Below are 22,309 nucleotides of genomic sequence, written 5' to 3' on the forward strand. Positions count from 1 at the left end.
ATTATGTTTGCAGGGGTAATCACATACATTAATCTAAGCAGCGTAAAATTATACGTCACGATCAACAACATCTTCGGATTTTGCAAGGTGTTTGCATGCTTGATAGTAATTTTTGGTGGTATCTACCAGCTGGCAATAGGCAACACAGAAAATTTGTCCCGAGGATTCGCTGGTACAAACTTCAGCCCTGGTCATATAGCGTTGGCCTTCTACAATGGTCTCTGGGCTTACGATGGTTGGTCAAGCGTTACCACTATCACCGAAGAAATCAAACGACCTGAAGTGTAAGTTAGTGCGAATTTGAATTGCAGAACTTCTCATTTCAATAGTTCTTTTCCATTTCCAGCAACATTCCACGCTCCATCATAATCGCCGTCCCGATCATCACCGGTCTATATGTGTTCATGAACATGGCCTACATGACAGTGCTGTCCCCGGAGGAAATGATCGTATCGGAAGCCGTAGGACTGGACTTTGGAAATCGCGTGCTTGGTTCGTTTTCTTTCCTAATTCCGCTGGGAGTGGCATTGTCAACTTTTGGATGTGCGCTTAGCATTCAATTCGGCGTTACCCGGCTTTGTTACGTAGCTAGTCAGGAGGGGCAAATGTTGGAACCGCTTTCGTACATTCACCTACGACGATCGACTCCAACGCCCGCTGTTGCTATGCAAGGTTTACTAGCATTAGCTTTCATTCTTGTTGGCAATATCGAGGAACTCATAGAACTTGCATCATTCCTTATCTGGTTCTTCTATGGGTCGGCGTTCATAGCGCTGTTAACTTTGCGCAAAACCCAGCCAGACACACCCCGTCCGTACAAGGTGCCATTGCTAGTGCCAATTTTCGCGCTTGGAGTTTCTATTTTCTTATCGGTAGTCCCAATCATCGCCGAGCCATCACCAAAGTACTTCTTCGCCCTTGCATTTATCTTGAGTGGCGTGGCCGTCTATACTCCATTCGTCTACTACAAAATCAGACCCAGCTGGATGGGTAAGCGTTCGCATACTCGGTGGAATTAATTCAGAGCTAATCAATCATTCTTATTTTCAGATAAACTGACTTATTTCATCCAGGTGCTTTTCGAGGCCGTGCCTACCGCAGAGAAGACGGAATAGAATTTATGATTGCTCAATTACCTTTTATTATAAAAGACATGATTTTTACAATTTGTTACTTCTTTTTAAATCCGAAATATAATGCCACGTAATAACTACATAACAATGCAAATTAATACCTTCTAATATCTTCTAAGCAGTCTTCAGGTTCACTGTTAGACTAGCTATGGAGGACTAAAAGGTACACGCAAAATTGTATCATTATTATGTGATAATACGGGTTTTCACCAGCCAGCTTGCTTATTTTTGGTTTTGACTCCAAACAGCAAAAAACGACGATGGATGTCCGCAACCTTTAAACCAGCGAAAGTCTCGAGCGAAATGGACAAAATGTCGACACCATTGGCCCTATCAGGTGGATGTTTTTTCAGCCCACCGAGGCAGCACTTATAGATGTTTTAAAATGGTTCAGGAAACGACTACGTGCTTCATCTATGAAAATCACCAGTTTCTTGTAGTAAAGATCCACTTGCCATTGTCGCTGTTCAACTCCAAATCGTATTTGTCAAGTAATTTGACTTGAAATTATTCACATGCAATGATGTTGAAAGTATATCTAATGAAACATACGATTCATTGAATATTTCTATTATTATATGAGAAATTGTTTGTACGATTGGTGCGAATGCTGATAAAACTAAATTAAGGGGCGGGGAATGATGTTCGTTTAATTCATACACTAATTGGATCATTTATTTGCGAAATTATGAAGAAAATGGTGTATCGAAGGATGAAAGGTTAATGCTTGGATCGCTTGTGCTTGAATCGGGTGTGTGGAATCCGTAAGGTAGGCAATTACTTTTGGTATGTACAACGAAAGAAAACGATTGTATCCAGATTCGAGAAAAGCATCATAGAGGCCCTTTCACAAATTACATAGCTTTTTAGGTTGTGGGAGGGTACTTGTTTGAGCGTTAAGGACTATCCAGTTTTCCGCGAGCGGCAAAGTCCGCCAGCTGCCTGCGGGTCAGCCTCTGATTTGACGTTTGTGGAGATCAACTGTACCCACCGCTCTGAGCATTCTAACCAATGTAGCATATAAGAAGGTGCTGTTGCAGTGAATTCAAGCCTTCTTATATACCACATTGTCTGAAATGCTCGAAAGGTGGGTGCAGTTGACCTCCAGAAATGTCAAATCAGAGACTGACCTGCAGGCAAGCTGGCGGCCATGGTCCAATGCACCGAATGAACACAATGACGTTTGAGACGGGCGCTGTTTACTAAAAATGAACACTTGCATGAACTCGATGAATGAAAAAGTATTCATTCTTAGTAAACAGCGCACCGCTCAAACGTCAATGATGAACTCGGTGCATTGGACCATTACCGCTCGCGGAAAACTGGATATAAATTTCAGAACCCTACCATACATCAAACGCCACGAGCAGCAGGGACTATGTCCAAGGGCTTGACGACCCCTCCCCAGGCCATCTGCGAGTTGTGGTGCCTGCCTAGGATGTGGTGGGGTTTGACAGTGGGGTCTGTTAAATCTCTATAAAAAGCTGCATTCATCCGCAAGTAGGCTCCGCCAAAGCGACCGTGTGCCGCTCAAAGCGCACAAGCCCAAGTCCTGGGACGCTAAACAGACCTGACACGACGGACCTCCGACGAGACAGGAGGATTGCGCAGGCCCAATAAGCCACCTTCAAAAACAACCATTACGAACGACATAGAAGATAATACGACTCGATGCAATCGGCAACGACCTAGGCGACGAATAAAGGATCACATTGGAAACATGGAACTGCAAGTCGCTAGGCTTCGCAGGTTGCAACAGGATAGTCTACGATGAATTACATCCCCGCAACTTCGACGTCGTAGCGTTGCAGGAAATCTGCTGGACAGGACAGAAAGTGTGGAAAAGCGGGTATCGAGCAACTACCTTCTACCAAAGCTGTGGCACCACCAACGAGCTGGGAACCGGCTTTATAGTGCTAGGCAAGATACGCCAACGCGTGATTGGGTGGCAGTCAATCAACGCAAGGATGTGCAAGCTGAGGATAATAGGCCGTTTCTTCAACTATAGCATCATCATCGTGCACTGCCCACACGAAGGGAAACCCGACGACGAGACAGAAGCGTTCTATGCACAGCTGGAGGAGACATACGATGGATGCCCACTGCGGGACGTCAAAATCGTCATCGGTGACATGAACGCTAAGCTAGCAATGGAGGAAATGTATAGACCGGTCATCGGACCGGATAGTCTGCTTACCGTATCGAACGACAACGGCCAACGATGCATAAACTTTGCAGCCTCCCGCGGAATAGTAGTCCGAAGCACTTACTTCCCCCGCAAGAATATCCACAAGGCCACATGGAAATCACCTATTCAAGTAACTGAAAACCAAATCGATCACGTTCCAATCGACGGCAAATTCTTCTGCGACATCACGAACGTCCGCACTTACCGCAGTGCGAATATTAAATCCGACCACTACCTCGTTTCAGTATGCCTGCGCTCAAAACTCGACGGTGTACACCACGCATCGGAGTCGCCCGCCGTGGCTAAACATTGGTCGGCTACAAGACGGTAGACTATAGCCCAAGACTACGCGCAGCAGCTGGAAGTGGCACTCCCAACGGAAGAGCAACTAGGCGCAGCTGGAGGCTGGAGAGATATTCGATCCGCCATTGGAAGCACCGCAACCGCTGCACTAGGCACGGTGCTCCCGGATCAGAGAAACAACTGGTATGATGGCGAATGTGAGCAGTTAGTTGAGGAGAAGAATGCAGCATGGGCGAGATTGCTGCAACACTGCACGAGGGCGAACGAGGCACGATACAAACGGCATATCAGAGCGCCGTTGAGCAAGGAGTGCAACGTCATCAGCCAATTCGAAGTCGTTTAGGTGCTCCATGGTTATATAGGCTGCCATAACAGCCCGCGGTTTGGTTCACGGTCAATCGCATCTACCAGAATCTCATCGATTACGATGAGGAACAGTAACACCCGGATAGGGTCGGACAGGAGCCCTTTGTGCAGCACTCTACACGAAAAGGCCACGTACTGTGCTTCGATGAGGCTGATGATTTTCTCAGGAACCTCAGGAACCCGTCTCAGGGCGCCCCACATATTCTCTTGATTGAGACGGTCGAAAGCTTTTTCGTAGTCAATGAATACCAAGTAAAGGTCCACACAGGATCTTCCGGCACGGAATCCGGCTTGCTGCCGCCGGAGAGTCGCATCGATCTTTTCCTGAATCCAGGCTAGGATAATTTTGCACAGAACTTTGAGAACGGTACACAGCAACATAATGCCTCGCCAGTTATCGCATACAGTCAGGTCACCCTTTTTGGGCACCTTCACTAAGATACCTTGCATCCAGTCGACCGGGAAAGTTGCGGTGTCCCAGATATTACGAAATAAACGATACAGTAGTTGAGCGGATGTCATGGAATCAGCTTTGAGCATCTCAGCTGATATGCGGTCGACCCCTGGGGTTTTATTCGATTTCATGCTTTGGATGGCTGTTTGAATCTCTAGCAGTGATGGAGCTTCGGTATTGACGCGTGTTATACGTCGGATCCTAGGCAGATCATGCCGAGGTGGTGATGGCCTTGAAAAAGTTGTTCGAAGTGCTCGAACCAGCGTTTCAGCTGGTCAGTTGGGTCGGTTAATAACTGATCATTCGCGTCTTTCACAGGCATCATCTTCGTCCCGCTTAAGCGTCGTGAGATATCGTAGAGGAGGCGAAAGTCCCCGGTTGCGGCGGCTCTCTCTCCTTCGTCGGCCAGAGAGTCTGCCCACACTCGCTTGTCCCGTCGACATGAGCGTTTTACTTCCTTCTCAAGAGCCGCGTATCGTTGACGGGCTAAGACTTTGGTTCCTCTGGTTTTCGATCGCTCTATCGCGGCTTTGGCTTCTCTTCGCTCCTCTATCTTCCTCCAGGTCTCATCGGTGATCCATTGTTTCCTCTGGGTGCGTAGTTCGCCCAGATTGTTCTCGCTGGTGGCGTTGAAGGCATTCTTGATGGCGGTCCATTGGTCTTCCACGCTGCCACCTTCCGGAATATCTGCAGCACGCGTCTCCAGTTCTTCAACGAAGGACCGTTCCACCGTGGCATCTTCCAGTCGGCGTGTGTTGAATCGTCGTCCAACTCTTTCCTCCTGCCGACGAATCCGCGCAATGCGCAGGCGTATTTCGCCGACGAGGAGGTGATGATCAGACGCGATATCGGCACTACGTTTATTCCGTACATCAAGAAGGCTCCATTTCCATTTTCGGCTGATGCAGGTGACGACGATTTGATTTTCTGTAAAGCCGTCACGGGAGACCCACGTGACCTTGTGAACCGGTCGATGAGGGAAGAGCGATCCCCCGATCACCATGTCGTTATTACCACAAAATTCTGCCAACAGCTCTCCGTTTTCGCTCATTTCTCCGAGACCATGGCGTCCCATAATGCGCTCATGGTTCGAGTTGTCGGATTCGATCTTCGCATTGAAGTCGCCCAAACAGATCTTGATATCACCCTTCGGAATTCTATCTACGACGGCATTGAGTTGACTGTAGAAGTTCTCTTTGTCTTGCAGATCTGCAGCATCGGTTGGCGCATAACATTGGATTATAGAAAGGTTTCGGACCCGTGTTCTAAATCTGGCAACAATTATCCTTTCACTTATAGGTTCCCACTTCATAAGCGCAGAGTGTGCATGAGCGCTTAGTAGGAAGCCAACTCCGCGATGCCGGGGAGCGTGTTCACCTCGTAAACCAGAGTATAGCAGAACTTGTCCCGACGGCGTTCTGTGTTTTCTAAAGTTTGGCCAACGGACTTCACTCAGTCCCAGGATCTCAAGCTTCATGCGGCGTGCCTCATTGGCAAGTTGTGCCAATTTACCCTGCTGGGCTAGTGTTAAAACGTTCCATGTTCCTATTCGTGTCCGTTGTATCGCGCTAAGAGTCGCCGTAAAATCAGTCCGTATTCTTTCATTATCGGATTCTCAAACAAATTGATGTTTCGGGAACAGTAGGTTGTTGGCCCAAGGTTCCCTATCCACCGGGTTGGGGCTGCCATCTCAGGTATAGCCCGATATGTGTAAGGACATAAACGGGAACCTTCTTACAAACGAGCGTGAGGTGATCCAAAAAACATTCGAAAGGATTGGCCGACCCTACCTAAGCAAAGACTGTTTTGATGTCTTAGCAATATCGTTCTTCATGGGTACTTTTTCCTCATACAACAGTTAAACAATATAGCTAGCCGATGCCATCTTAAAATTTTATAAAATCTCAATTATATTGATAATAACATTTAAAAAACAATGGGCTATGTTACGTTGCCGGAAAACTCATGAGGCAAACCGTCTTTTAGTTGGCAGCTCTTAAAGAACAGCGTACCACACATCGGCGAATCAACATTTTGGTATGGGCCGTGTATGGAGACGCGTAGTGCATTGTCAACTTCTTCACCCACACCCACTCCTACTGTTATTGAAAAAAATCTACCTGTTGTTGGAAAAATCGTATTTTTCATTATTTTAATTTCTTTAAGTTTTATTTTTCAACTACTAAAGATTTATAAGCTTTGTGAGTTCAAATAATTCTCTGTCTAGGAATCAATTAGATCATTTTATACCATTGTTTTTGCAGTTTCACGGAAAACTTTGAGCTCATATTATTATATCAAACATTATTACCAAAATGCTGTAATTGCTTCAAAATCGTTGCTGAAATTATAAACTTGTAACTCACTACCTGTTTCCGTGACGGCTGATATATACTTTCTTGTGGTGTGACTAAATATGATTTATCATGGTCAAACTGCTTGCTTCTGGGTTAACCAACGAATACCATCCCCAATATCCAACTCCGTGATACTTATGAGGGTGTTGCTAAGACGAATTACACCCGTAACAATGCTAATGCAACTTGTAGCTCACTATCTGGCTATAAACTTTATACAAAAGTCACTATTTGGTCACTTTTCCTGAAACTAAAAGTCACTACCTACTCTCCCAAATTTTATTCAGCCGACTAACACCAATTGCAAGAGAGTTCTTGGGACAGTACCAGGCGAGATTTATGGGTAAACGCTCTACCACAGACCAGGTGTTCGCCGGACGTCAGGTATTGCAGAAATGCCGCGAATACAACGTGCCCACACATCATCTATTTATCGACTTCAAAGCCGCATGTGATACAATCGATCGGGACCAGCTATGGCAGCTAATGCACGAAAACGGATTTTCGGATTTCCTGATACGGTTGATCAAGGCGACGATGGATCGGGTGATGTAGGTAGTTCGAATTTCAGGGCCATCTCGAGTTCCTTCGAAACGCGCAGAGGCTATTCAACATCGCTTTGAAGGGAGTAATACGAAGGGCAGGGATTGACACGAGTGGTACGATTTTGACGAAGTCCGTCCAGTTATTTGGTTTCGCCGACGACATTGATATTATGGCACGTAACTTTGATAGGATGTAGGAAGCCTACATCAGACTGAAAAGCGAAGCTAAACGGATTGGACTAGTCATTAAAACGTCGAAGACGAAGTACATGATAGGAAGAGGCTCAAGAGAGGTCAATGTAAGCCACCCACCACGAGTTTCTATCGGTACTTGGGCTCACTGATGGTGACCGCCGATAACGATACCAGCAGAGGAATTTGGAGACGCATCATGGCAGGAAATCGTACGCACTTTGGACTCCACAAAACGCTCCGATCGAATAGAGTTCGCCGCCGTACCAAACTGACTATCTACAAAACGCTTATTAGACCGATAGTTCTTCACGGACACGAGACCTGGACGATGCTCGTGGAGGACCAACGCGCACTGGGCGTTTTCGAAAGGAAAGTGCTGCGTACCATCTATGGTGGGGTGCAGATGGCGAACGGTACGTGGAGGAGGCGAATGAACCACGAGTTGCATCAGCTGTTAGGAAAACCATCCATCATTCACACCGCGAAAATCGGAAGACTGCGGTGAGCACGTAGCCAGAATGTCGGACAGTAATCCGGTGAAAATGGTTGTCGACAACGATCCGATGGTGACGGAGTGATGTGTGTGTGTGCTTCATCCTCTATCCTTCACCCAGCCGAGGGTGTTGAACAAGTAGTACTACGAATAATTTGATCAGATCTCATGCTCCGTTATGGTGCCCTTTTTGTTACGGAGACTAGTACTACAAAAAGGAATCACTTCTGAAGCAAGGAAGGTTTCTTCAGAAGTGTAGGGAATGGGATATACTAGTTGATCATAACAGGTACAGCAAGACTTCACAAGGACGCCCTTATTCGTACTACTCAGGGAGTAGAAGATCGAGAAGAGCCACCGTTGCTAACTAGAGCTTGAACCGGATACCTGGGACTCCCACAATATCCGCGGCAATAGCAGCAAACGATGCCCTGTACGTATTCAGTGTTTATTTTTTTATTCATATATTGGTGAAGCGATCAGAGAAGAAAGAGTGAAGAATTGGAACGTGCTCACCAATTTAGTTCATCCATCTTTGCTTCCTTTTAGTCTTTGGCCCAGCTGAGGCTGATTTGGGTGCTGCGAAAGTTCTCGTGGGGTTAGTGCCTTTTGAAGTTCTGGTTCGTTCCGAAGAAACACTCCTACAAAATCTCCACCCTTGTTCCGGTTTCGATGCCACTGCCACCGTCGCAATTATTTCTTCTATTGATGGTGGCAGAAATAGTATCCTCTTCTCCGCTACAGACGGCATGCCTAGAGCTGGTTCACTGTACTGTGTGTGTCACTGTACTCATGTTTCCTAATTTATCACTAATACATGTTTTCTGCAACTATTAAAAAAAGTTTTATTTTCGCACTTTTCGAGAACTATCAGCCGAATTTCGGCTTTTCACTCAATGATACGGATACGTCACACAGGAAAAATACAGCAGCTCACGCGCACAGCCTACTCCAATTTTTCTGTTCATCCGACGGTGACGGAGTGATGAACTTAATTTTAAAATAAAAAAATCACTTAAATAAAGAATAAAAAATTAGAAGGGTTGTGTAGAAGATACGACCGCACGACGTAAACTACGTTATACGTATAAAAAACCGGTGCATTCAAAGTCGAAGTAAAATACCACTAACAGGGGGTATTTTACCACTGTTGGGTATTTTACCCTATATTCGCGAAGTCGAAGCAAATTCTGCTCTTCCCTCCTATGTGAAATCCCATTGCTATCTGTCAGAGTTTGAGTGAAACATGGCCGCCATCTCCTCCTCTCTGTTGCTCTACTGTAAAAACCCATAAAGAACTGTCATTGTTTGTGTGAAGAATTTTGCTTCGACTTCGCGAATAATGTCGTCACATTTCCATGTTTCTACTTTTTCTTGAGTTTTATCGAGGGTCAATGATGAAGGAAGCACTCCTATTCATTCATCATGCATAATTCAATAATAGATAATAGCCAAAAAGTAGGCAATTACCTATGATTAAAACGCGCTATGTACGGGATTGATTGGTTCTGAAATTTTTACTGGGTATAGAAAAATATAATTTTTCAATAGTTTACCGTTGATAATCAATAGTTCCAATGGATTTGACAAATTGTTGGAGAGTTTTCGAACCGATTGATAAGAAAATCTCGAAAATCCATTGAAGGATAAAAACTCTATTAACGTTTGAAATCTATCCTAATTTCGTGACGGTCTTGATTTTGTAAATTTTCGTTTTACACCCTGTATCCGAGTCTTCCCCTTAGACGTAGTTTACGTCAAAAAACGATCCGACCGGAACAAGAAGGCGAGGTGCACAGCGGGCAAGGTGGATCGATCAGGTGGAGGACGATTTGCGGACCCTCCGCAGACTGCGTGAGCTGGATGGAGAAGATCTTTATGTATTGCACAGGCCACTCCGGCCTTGGTCTGGTAATAAATAAAAAATACACGATTCACCCGGCCGCCCTCCTCTGTCAATAAACCACCGTAAGTTGAAATTCAATTTTGTTAGTAGGACTCCCTCATCCGAAATTCTCCCCTACGAATAACTCCCTGGGACCCGGGAGACAGAAGAAGGCCTTTGGTGTCCAACCCGGAAGCGGCCGTTGGCTGAAGACCAGCTGCTTGGGGCTTAGGGGGGTTTTCTTCCGGAACCGAGCATTTTCTCCCGGGGTCAAATCGTTTCACAATGTAGAAGCAAACAAGAGATATAATAGGTACATTAGGGTGGACCAATTATATAAAAAAAAATATCAAAATCATTTTTTCGAGACGTATTAATATCCCCTAGAAATAAAGTTTTTGCTCCCAGAAGCTACTGTAAAAATTTCAACCAGATCCGTCAAGTCTAAGTGGATGCTCAACGAGTGTGAAGTTTATGAGGAAAAAATTGACTAAATATATGGGAAAATGCATATTTTTCGCTTTTTTTCTCTAGGTGGCGCTGTGATCATTCAATCCCGCTTATTAGTGACATTTACAATCTTTATATTATTGCGAAGAGGCTCCCGAAAACCGCGAATGATTTTATCAATTTTTCCCACATAAACTTCACGCTCTTTGAGCATCCACTTAGACTTGACTGAAATTTTTACAGAAGCTTCTGGGAGCAAAAAGCTTTATTTTCAGGGGACGTCTCGAAAAAATGATTTTGATTTTTTCATATAAGTGTGGTTTACCTTAAGCTGCTAAACCCTAGAAAAAATTCGGATATTTTAAATGTGTAAACACTTGTATCATTTTGTTACCACTTTTTTATTGTACCATTTGTGTTACTCCAAGAAATGGCTTTTATTCCACTAAAGTGAAAACTTCAGCAAAACAAATCACATGATTCAGAGTTTTTTTTAGTACATACTAATTGCTGCAAGGAATGGGGTTAGTTAGTACACTATTTCCAAACTACATAGGAGATTCAATGTGTGGATTACAGTGCTATTCAAAACGGATTGAACCTTATCGTTAGAATACGTAAAAAACCCAAACTACCCACTAATGAGCAACTGGTTGATAATTTTGCTGCTTTCCACACATTTGTCAATGTTTTCGTGTGAATTTCAAAATCTGTAAGTTTCTGTATTTTTACTTAATTTATTTTCTATTATTCACACATCCAACCACCACTTCCATTTCACATCATACATCTATTAAATTCACAGTAGATCCCTCGCGTCAACGCAGGGCAGCCTCCACACAAATTATAATAAATACAAATTTGCGAATTGGTTCTCATTCGAGAAAAGTGGAACACAGAAATAATTTCTGATTTTTTTGTTTTGTTTGGTGGATTTTATGTACTACCATTATCACATTTATATAATCAATCGCATCGAGGATAGTAAAAAAAGAGGAAAAGGTAAAAACCCAACTCGCAGCTACATGAAAGTGCAAATTCTTACATTCTTTGTTTTGAATCAGTACCTGCTAATAACAATCAATTAAATAAATAGGACGTCCTTAATCCTAGATACTTCGTTTGCTAGGTTTTGTATCATGTTCACAGGTAAAACTAAGTAATCACACTTGTTCTATGGATTAGATGGTGTCAATAAAATAATTATGAGATAAGAATGAATTCAAGGGATGATTAACTTAAAAGACCTAATTCATCGCAACTGCAGGTGGGGGGAATGCAAATGCTTGTCCAGGTTGTGGCAGAGCACCACCGAACGACGGATACGCGGCAGGAGCGGCCTGTGTACTTCTGGCGTATCCGCCAAAGGACGCTCCACCGTTAGCATTTTGGGACGGAGGTGCAGATGTGTAAGGTTTGTACGATCCGTAACCATTGCTTGTTGGACCACTGTTTCCGCCGGAAGAGCCACCGTTCTGGTAATTACCCTTATTGTAATTGTTCCCACCGTTTGAACTGGACGAGAATGATGGAGGTGCGTTGGCCGGAGCAGAGAATCGACTCGGACGGGCTCCCGATGGTGGTCCAGATCCATTGGGCATTCGGTTCTGATCACGTTGCTGGTAGCCACCGTTCTGAGCCGGTTTCGAACCGTACTTGTCACCGCCAGCATCCCCGCGCGGTCCGCCGAATTTGTTTCCGTTGTTCATGCCACCGCCGCCGAAACGGTTGCCTCCATCGTTGCGCTGTCCACCGAAGCCTCCGTCGCGTGGTGGCCTGTTCTGCTGACCTCCGTAGCGGTTTCCGTACCTGTTGTGGCGTTGTCCGTGTCTGTTCATGCCCGGTTTGGCCATTTCAGCTAGCTTAGGGTTGATAACCTGTAGATTGCACCAGAAAAGGGAAATCAGTTTGAACAAGTACATAAAAGTTTGAATCAGAGTAATCGGTATGGACGATGTGCAATTTGCACAACTCTCGTTTATCAAGAACTCTGAAGCAGGTAAAACTAAACAAAATAAAAACGAATGATCTTACCTGATTGGCCTCCTGAAGGACGTTGATGAGGTCGCCGGCCTTGTTTGCGTTGGAATTGGTGAACAGCGTGTATGCGGTGCCGGTATTGTTAGAACGGCCGGTTCTACCAATACGGTGGACGTAATCTTCTGAGTTTGACGGGTAGTCGTAATTGATTACAAACTTCACGTCTTCGACATCTGTGCGGGATCAGGGGACGGGCATTAGCATGTAACGTACATGAAGAGCGTGTTATTACGACGCAGACGGAAAATCGACTAATTGATTTTCGAAAACATCGACAAAAGGCGGCTTCCGCGAATGGCAAAAACGGAAGCCACGAGAGGGAAAATATGACTTTTGCATCACAATTGGGATAATATTCAAACGTTCTTTAAAACAGATTTCACCACTTAAGAGATCCATTTGATGAGGAATTCAGCTTCCATCCGCAAGTTATGTGATATTAGCTTGGGCGTTTACCGACTGACTCCGATTTGTATATGATACGCGAACAAAATTTTAACTTTACGCCATCACACTATGCTTATAACAGATGAAACGGTTTCTTCATCAATGAGTTATTTTTTCTCAATGTGCTTTTGATTATTGTTCGGTTTCAGATAATTATTCTACTTATTGGCTAATAATCAAATTCACTGTCTGTTTTAAGAGTACATTCAATTACGAGCTTTTGTTCAGTCAAATCAAATGTGGCCGCGAGATCATTATGGTCGAAGAAATTTAATTTTGGTATTTTCCTTACATTTCACTCACTTCAGGGTTGGGTTAAAGCTAGTTATGGCAACTTTTCAAAGCTTTTTGGTTAAAGTATCATAAGCAGAATTTTAGTAGGGTATAAATTTTGAAAAAGAAGGTTTCATTCTATTAATTATCAATTAGACCAAGGCAAAATTGTGTTAACAGGGGCCAGAAGTAAATTTTCTACTTATCATTTTTTTTATTGTACTGCTCCAATATTTTTTGAACGTAAATTAAAATTTTAATTTCCAAAAAGAATAAATCCAAGCCACTTTAGAATAAGGCGTAATTATATAGGGCAACAGTAAAATGCACTGTTTACGAATAAAGAAGATCTATTTTCACAGTATTCTTGAGTTTTTGCCATAAATTTTTAGAATAGCATCTAGCAAAAAAAAAATCAATTTTCACTAACTTTAATGCGAATTCTTTGTTACTTGCCAAAGAATGGCTTACTATGAAAGTGAAGAATACCGCCGAAAACCTGTTGTAATTTAACCTATTATAAATCATAATAATTGATTGGAATCATCTGGCCCCTGGTTTACGACAAAAAATGTTTAGTAATGATTAAGCTCTCTGCTGTACCCATTTTTTTTAGAATCAAACTAAAATGACATTAGAAAAGCAAGGGGAAATACCATACACAGAATTTTGTCTTTACGCGATTTCCTTTTTCTCAATGTTAATGACATTAAGCTTTTTAACCGCATCAATACCACCAGACTTTTTTAACAAGTTGCATAGATTCGGTGGTAAATTGGAGTCGCATGATTAAACTATAATCGAAAATGTCGCGTAAATACACATTTCTATGTATTTAGGAAAGCTTTGTCTTCCGTTCAATGCACTGTTTATAATTCTTGCCTATTTGAATCTAGTGAATGAAACATAATTCAACAGCAATAGCCTTTTCCGTGCAATCCCTGGGAACGCGAGAAGGATTCACACTTGCTGGGGGGTCGATGTGAAGTATGTTGTGAATCTGCGTAAAGCTGAGGATCAAGACAAGCTCATTTCGGGTGACGTGCCCCTGTGGCAGCACGAGGCCAAGCAATCTAGAAGAAATGGCACGTCACCGCCTAGACCTTGTCGGGGAACTGGACAGTGAAACGTCCTCTCGAGCATGATTCGAGATTGCCGATTGGTTGAAAAGTTATTGCTTCGATAGATAAATCAAATACACCCTGCAATGCCAACTGCCTTCATATTTGTTGTTTACGTGAAAAGCTCAAGACAAAATTACCAAGCTTTTCAAAACACATTCATCACCAGCAAACTGCTAATGCTCACAAGAATAGAAATGATTCACAGTTTATATCTTTCCTGGTATTCACTATTAATAAGAAATGTAATAAGGAACCTGATTTATCCAGAATGCTGCGTCAACGATGTCCAATGATGTTATAGCGAGTGCTATCCTGTAAAGAAAGATTCAAAAAGGGATTAAACAACTTCGCGCAACTTTCTCCTGTGTGCGCTCCGTTGCAAAAACTGCAAAGAAATAAATTCATGGGTCGTGAATACAGGAAATACATAAATCCATCTCTTTCTCGATCGATACGGAATGGCATCTCAGTACGAACAAATACTGAAGGATTTCGTCACAGGTGGTGTACTCAGAAACTGATTCTCCTCGAAATGTTAATCTCTTTCGGACGATCTCGGCCAGTGAGAACAATTGACTGACAAAACTTTGTAGGCGAATAAGTATCCCAGGAATTGGTTGATTTGGTGTAGCATTGGGTAACATTTTGTGATTTCGAGTCGATCAACGGTGAATGCGTGAGCGGGTGTGCCGTTTGCAACAAACTTGAATGATCATATGACAAGTCTACCGAAACATCAGTACCCAGCCGGAGCTTTCATCCGCCGACGACTCGCGAGTCGCTCGAACGACAAGCCGATCGAGGACCAGAACACTTACCAAGTCCACGTGCAGCGACGTCAGTGGCCACCAGAATACCCTGGCGTCCATTTCGGAATGCATTCAGAACGTAATCGCGCTCTTGCTGCGATTTGTCGCCATGAATTGACACGGCTCTCCAACCGTTACGGTTGATGTTGCGGGTGATATCGTCCACCCGCCGTTTTGTTTCGACGAAGATAATCGTCTTTGTCTCATTCTCCGCAGAGATTTCCGTCAGCAGCTTCATGAGCTTCTGATCCTTCTCGTAGTCCTCGCAAACATCAACAATTTGCAAAATGTTATGATTTGCAGACAAATTCAGCGATCCAATGTTGATCTGAATGTAATCGTTCAAAAATTCTTCTGCCAGGTTGCGAACTTCTTTGGGCCATGTGGCGGACCACATGAGCACTTGGCGATCGGGACGGATCTGTCCCATGATCTTACGAATTTGTGGTTCAAAACCCATATCAAGCATGCGGTCAGCTTCATCAAGCACCAGATAGGTGCACCGACGCAGGTTAGTTATTCCTCGTTCGAGGAAATCAATCAAACGACCAGGTGTGGCAATGACAATTTCCGCACCACGTTCCAAGTCACGGATTTGCGGTCCCTTCGGGGCTCCTCCAAACACGCAGGTATTGTTTGCGTTGATTCGCTGTCCGAAATCCGTGGCAACCTGTTGAATTTGTTGAGCCAGCTCACGCGTTGGTGCCAGTACAAGTGCGATCGGACCTTCTCCGCGACGAAGCTGATCCTGATGCGTAAGATGCACCAATGCTGGGGCAATGTAAGCCAGCGTTTTTCCCGAGCCTGTTTGAGCGATTCCCACCATGTCACGCCCACTTAGGGCAATTGGCATGCCCTGAGCCTGGATAGCCGTGGGTTTGGCGAAGCCTTGCTTGTTCGCTTCCTCCAGGATGTAGTCCGGTAGACCACCGTGATCAAATTCCATACTGGGTCGGGGAATGTTCTTGCCTTTGAGCGTGATTTCCAGTTTGTCCAGGTATCCCTTCACTTCGCCCTCCGAGAGGTTGGTAATAAAATCCGATGGTTTGTAGAAGTCCTTCTCGAACGGGGTCAGCTCTTCGTTTGTCCACTTTAGCGTGCGCAGCGAGGCACCGTTGTTGGCTTGCCGATCGCCGCCAAATCCACCACCTCGATTGCCGCCAAAACCACCGCCTCCACCCATTCCGCCACGGGATCCACCCGAGTTGCGATCGCCACCGCGGAAGCCACCTCCATTCATGGAACGGCCACCACCCTGGTTGCCTCCTCGGAATCCTCCGGACGATTGCTGACGATTGCCGTACCTGCCGTAAACGGGGGGAATAAATTTGAAGTGATTAATGTGCAGCCAAAAGCAGTGGAGGAGCGGAGATTTGTTTTGCTTACAGCTCGAAATGTAGTGGAAAAATCAATGTAATCTCGCTTAACTTTTCAAAAGGACCTAAGTAACATTTTTTTCATGAATTAATTTGAATAGCGCAATCAACACAACAACATGAAAGCGATTCTATAACATTCCCCAGAAAACCATACCCCAGAAAACCATTCGCCAGAAAACCGTTCCCCAGAAAACCACTCCCCAGAATGTACCATTCCCCAGAAAACCATTTCCCAGAATAAAACATTCCCCCGAAAACCATTCCCCAGAATGCACCATATCCCAGATTTTTTTTCATACCTTTAAAAAGATTCCTGCAATGAAGAAAAAATATTTTGAAAACTAAAAAACTGGAATAAAAAGAACGGCTCGGGAAAAAAACTACAAAGAAGTACAGTTCAATCTGATATAATAGATTATGTTATACAAAGAGATGCCCTTAGTCTTCAAACTTGGACTAATGAATATTATCATATGATCCATGGTTCGCCGTGCGGCGCAGCTTAGTCTTGCTGGTATGACATGACCGCTGGAAGGCTCTGCCACATCGAATTTCGAAATACTGCTTCTGATCCTGCTTATGAGTTGCATACAATAGAGCTTAGTTGACCAGAAAATGCTATGACAGTTTTCGAATCATTTTCACGCTTAAAATGTTCGACCGTGTACTTTTCCCATGGTCCTGGTTTACTTGATAAAGTGTACAATACGCGCCGTAATACTTCTTGTTTCGACGGCATGTTGTAAGGATTCATTCACATAAGTAATATTACGGTGAAAGCATTATTGTAGATCAAGTTGAAAACCGAACTGAGCTCTCGCGACAATCGCATTTTCTCCTATTTCCGGATGTCGCAACTGCATCGCGAATAGTGCGCATCTATGCCATAGCCGTGCGCCATCATGCGCACCACTCGCGATGCAGTCGCGACATTCGGAAATGGGAGAAATTGCGATTGTCGCGAGAGCTCAGTTCGGTTTGGATCTACAATATTATTGTGAGCCTAAATCAGTCATTGAAAAAAATGACCTTATTATATTCAAATGTGTGCTTTTCTAGAAGCGTTCAATTATGATTCACCTTATTTCCGGCAAATGCTTATAGTAAACGGGCATTCCTATGTACATGGGACAGTTATGCGTGTAACGGCAGTATTTGTATTTTTTTAAATTTTTGTTCAATGAAACTGTAGATTTTTATTAGTGCGGATAAATTCATATTTCAAAAGAAGGCATCAGTTTGCTATACTCAGTGCAAACGCGTGATTTGAAAGAAGGCGTATTTCAGGCAAATGTGTGAGCCAAAAGAATGTATCACTCATTTGCCTTTCTCGAGCAAATGCGCGTTTTAAAAGAAGGAATCATTGACTATATTGCCTTATTCCGGGCAAATGCGTGGGTCTCTGTTCGATTCCTCAATCAAGGCATGCTTCAAAATAAGAAGAATTTTTTTCCTGTTGTGGGCTGAAGCCAGCATAGACGTGACCATGCTATGCGACGTGACGCGACAGTGCAATTTGACAGTTCATTGATAATAATTGTTATTCCTTTGCGTGAGTCGCGTCACGTCGCATCGCACATCGTGATTAGGGTGCGGCCAGAGTAGACGCGAAATGCAATGCGAAGCGTTCATACGATTTGACAACTCCTTATTATTGATTGTTATTCCTTTGCGTGCAATTTTCATGCGACGTTGCGTAGGCGCGTCTACTCTGACAGGAACCTTACTTACTTATAATTACCACAATGGCCATTGCACATCCAACTCATCAAGACAAATGATTTTAATTATGGTCTTGCGATGATGTTTGTAAGAAAACAAGAATATGAAAACATGTTTATCTATATATTCTGTTTTTTGGGGAACGGTACATTCTGGGGAATGGTTTTCTGGGGTACGGTGCATTCTGGGGATTGATTTTCTGGGGAAAGGTACATTCTGGCGATTGGTTTTCTGGGGAATAGTACATTCTGGGAAATGGAATTCTGGGGTATGGTTTTCTGGGGAACGGTTTTCTGGGGAATAGTATAGAACCCATGAAAGCTATTGATTGCGCTATTCAAAATAATTCATGAAAAAATGTTACTTAGGTCCTTTTGAAAAGTTAAGCGAGTAATGTTCGACAGCATTTCTTCCCCAAATGTATGCAATAGTAAATGAGCATATTATGTGACATTTTTGGCCAAAATGAAATTTTCATATATTCTGAATCCTCGTCCAAAAAACACTTATTCTGATAAAAAAAAATTACCCCCAGTGGTAATGATGCCATTCTCGATTCTCGATGTTGAATTCAACCTACAGGGTGTCTACTATCTGAAAAAATCCAGGAATTATAAGGGAATGCCTGACACAATCAGGGAAATTTCAAACATAGCTTGAGCTTGATTGACTGCCCGTAGTTGCTATTCCATTATGATCAGATCAGCTATTCTTGCACAGAGAACCAACAGATGTTTGGTTGGGACCAGCACTCATCTTCAATGTACAAGTAGGTTACTGGTGATCTTATTTGTTAGGTCACACTGGCGCCTGCCACGTCAGAGTCAATGTAGTGAAGGGGGAGGAAATGATGTTGCAATCACTCGCCCACTAAGCCGAATATACTTCTGTACTTGCCACAAGTTCATGGGGATTCAGTGCTGGTAGCGATCAATGCTACTCAAAAGAGTGATTTAAGGGACCAACAACAAAAATAGACCGAATAGTGACATTCATTTGTACAAAAAGTGACCAAATAATGACTTTTAAATTCATTTGCAGAATAACAGAAATGGACTTTTATTTAAAGTTAATAAGGCTGAAACAACTCCTTAGCCGTGCGGTAAGACGCGCGGCTACAAAGCAAGATCATGCTGAGGGTGGCTGGGTTCGATTCCCGGTGCCGGTCTAGGCAATTTTGGGATTGGAAATTGTCTCGACTTCCCTGGGCATAAAAGTATCATCATGTTAGCCTCATGATATACGAATGCAAAAATGGTAACCTGGCTTAGAAATATCGCAGTTAACAACTGTGGAAGTGGTTAATGAACATTAAGCTGTGATGCGGCTCTGTCCCAGTGTGGGGATGTAATGCCAATAAGAAGAAGAAGGCTGAAACAAATCATTTTCAAAAACTATGTCTCCCCTTAACCGGTGTTGAACTTAATCTAGCATTGAAAAAACACCTTAATAAAGAATAAAAAAAATCTCCCCTTAATATCTTTTGGTTGAAAGTTTTAGTTTGAATGGGCAATAAATTCAAAAAAAAAAAAAGTTGCCAAAACATTAACCCTTTTCTTCCCATGGTAGCTGTAGAGCTCCATCAAATTGTGCACCTTTCGGATTCGAATTATTTCAACAACAAAAAGCATTATTTGGCACAACTTTATGGTTTCATTAGATTGCAAATATAATCAATTTTGAGTAAAATAGTGAAACTATTGAAAACAATCAAGTAACTATTGAATTACAATCAAAAACTTTTTTTGTTTTGCACTAATTTCAGCCATGCTGAATAACTTTTGTTCTAGCATTTTTCCATAGGTGATTCCTTCCTATTGAAATCTTTGAAAAAAGGCGTGGGAAAGAGAGGGTTAGTTAAATTTTCTACCCTCTTCACCTCTGGAAAAGCACAACTTTGAAGCAAGTCATACAGAATAATGTGCAATAATGGTTATTATGGATTCGCACTTATTCGGAAAACCTTCGCGTGTGTTCAAAAATAGCACTTTTTTATGACAGACAATTAATTTTTAGACATAGATTTAATTCATCTCACATAGTATATAAATCTGAAAAAAGTTTTTTTTTATTATTTTTTTATTAAAGAGACTTTCAGCCCGTGAAAAAAGTTTATCTTAACTAAATATCGTCAGATCTTTGTCTTCCATGTTATAATCCACCTCGAGTTAACTTCCTCAACGACAACTCCTCAATTGAATACGATCTGTCCATGAAACATGCAATTCAAGGAATACCAGATCATCTTCAAAATTACTCTATTCCCCCTATTTTTTCTGAAAAATATGAACATGTCAGTTGTAAAAACAGATATTTCACTGATGGTTCCCGCATCAACGGATCCACTGGCTTCGGTGTTTTCAACGAAAATTCGACAACCTTCCGAAAACTTCTAGAACCGTGCTCGGTTTATGTTGCTGAGCTGGCAGCAATTAACTTCGCTTTGGGGATAATTTCCGATCAGCCCATAGACCATTATTTCATCTTCTCGGATAGTCTTAGTTCTATCGAGGCACTTCGGTCGATGAAACCTGTTAAGCACGCATCTTACTTTCTTACAAAAATAAGAGAGCAGATGCGTGATTTGGTCGAAAGATCATTCAAGATTACCTTTGTATGAGTCCCATCCCATTGCTTAATCTATGGCAATGAGAAGGCGGACTCGCTGGCAAAGGTGGGCGCACAGGAAGGTGAAGTTTACGATAGGCAAATCTCGAACAACGAGTTTTTCCCATTAGTTCGTCAGAGTACTCTTCAAAATTGGCAAATGAATTGGTCACACAATGAACTTGGACGGTGGCTATTTTCCATAGTTCCCAAAGTTTCTGCGCGAGCGTGGTTCAGAGGTGAGGACTTAAGCCGAGGCTTCATTCGCACGTTGTCGAGGCTTATGTCTAATCACTATTCACTAAACGCACATCTCTACAGAATAAAACTTGTGGATAGCAACTTATGTAGGTGCGGAGCCGGTTATGATGACATCGATCACGTAGTTTGGTCCTGCTCGGAAAATAACGCCTCCAGAGAGCAATTATTGGATACCCTTGTGGCCCGAGGTAAACAACCCTTCCAGGAGATAAGAGGTGTTTTGGGGGATCGTGATGTGGTTTATATGCAGGTCATCTATGCCTTTCTTCGCTTGTCTGATATAAAAGTCTAATTCCCCTATTTTTTTTTTCTTTCTCGTTTTTGTTTTGTTTTTGTCTTTATTGTTCTGTGTAATACGAAGCTATGGCCATCCGGAAGATGCTCCCTGACGAACCACAACTCGAGCCTGACGCTACGCCATACCGTTAATGACGTCAAATACGGATGAGCAGCTGTAATACCTCAAACCTAAATCCCAACCTAATCCGTTCTGAAATTACGCCAATCTAAGCTTGAGTCGCCACGAATATCTTGGTCTATACCCTTTCCCTTACTAACTGTTGATAATAAGATGATATCGATTGTCTAGAAGTTACGTATTACACACCCACCCGAGTTCATCGTGGTGACGAAATCGAGGTGGTTGAAGAATTGTGTACTTGGGCTCACTGGTGACCGCCGATAACGATACCAACAGAGAAATCGAGACGGTAGGCGAAATCGTAGTACTGGACTCCGCAAACGCTCCGATCGAATAGAGTTCGCCGCCGTACCAAACTGACATCTACAAACGCTATTAGACGATAGTCACGGACACGAGACCTGGACGATGCTCGTGAGGACCAACGCACTGGAGTTTTCGAAAGGAAAGTGCTGCGTACCATCGTGGGTGCAGATGGCGGACGGTACGTGAGGAGGCGAATGAACACGAGTTGCATCAGCTGTTGGGAACCATCCATCGTTCAAACCGCGAAAATCGGAGACAGCGGTGGCCGCATAGCCAGAATGCGACAAACCGGTGAAAATGGTTCTCACAACGATCCGACGGGACAAGAAGGCGAGGTGCGCAGCGGCAGGTGGAAGATGATCGCGAACCCTCCGAGACTGCGTGGTTGGCGATGTAGCCATCAGTGGTGCAATTTATCAACAATGCCGGTGATGATTTTTTGTTGTATTTTCCCTGCTCTCTTTGCCATGATGCGTTCCTTTCAGTCAGAACGAAAAGCAGGAAGCTGAAACTCAGTTGCTAAAGCGGGCTGAAGTGATGATCATTCGCAC

General features: G+C 43.4%; 2 protein-coding genes across 4 annotated transcripts in view; one reads left to right on the top strand and one right to left on the bottom strand.

The window, feature by feature from the left end:
* Window positions 1–1,166, top strand: part of LOC134214998 (b(0,+)-type amino acid transporter 1-like) — a 45,168-nt gene extending 44,002 nt beyond the window's left edge. For all 3 annotated transcript variants that reach the window (XM_062694264.1, XM_062694266.1, XM_062694265.1), the window contains exons 3-5: window positions 14–284; window positions 347–990; window positions 1,051–1,166. In XM_062694264.1, the coding sequence (XP_062550248.1) occupies window positions 14–284; window positions 347–990; window positions 1,051–1,115 (980 nt within the window). In that variant the 3' untranslated portion in view covers window positions 1,116–1,166. The remainder of the gene's footprint in view (window positions 1–13; window positions 285–346; window positions 991–1,050) is intronic.
* Window positions 1,167–11,274: 10,108 nt separating this feature from the next.
* LOC134209177 (uncharacterized) lies at window positions 11,275–17,556 on the bottom strand. The gene is made up of 4 exons (XM_062685160.1): window positions 17,522–17,556; window positions 15,072–16,450; window positions 12,404–12,582; window positions 11,275–12,246 (listed from the first exon to the last, which is right to left on the bottom strand). The coding sequence occupies exons 1-4, from the start codon at window positions 17,554–17,556 to the stop codon at window positions 11,617–11,619; spliced, it is 2,223 nt and encodes a 740-aa protein (XP_062541144.1). The 3' UTR covers window positions 11,275–11,616.
* Between the last annotated feature and the right edge of the window lie 4,753 nt (window positions 17,557–22,309).

Source organism: Armigeres subalbatus, chromosome 2, assembly GCF_024139115.2.
Source record: "Armigeres subalbatus isolate Guangzhou_Male chromosome 2, GZ_Asu_2, whole genome shotgun sequence".
NCBI classification, from domain to species: domain Eukaryota; kingdom Metazoa; phylum Arthropoda; class Insecta; order Diptera; family Culicidae; genus Armigeres; species Armigeres subalbatus.

Bases quoted from the DNA above. Each gene is read 5' to 3' on its own strand.
- LOC134209177 (XM_062685160.1), bottom strand. From the start codon at position 17,556: ATGCCCGTTTACTATAAGCATTTGCCGGAAATAAG. The intron at 16,451-17,521 runs GTGAATCATAAT...CTACATTTCGAG, and splicing joins AAGCATTTGCCGGAAATAAG to CTGTAAGCAAAACAAATCTC. The intron at 12,247-12,403 runs GTAAGATCATTC...TGCAATCTACAG, and splicing joins TCCTTCAGGAGGCCAATCAG to GTTATCAACCCTAAGCTAGC.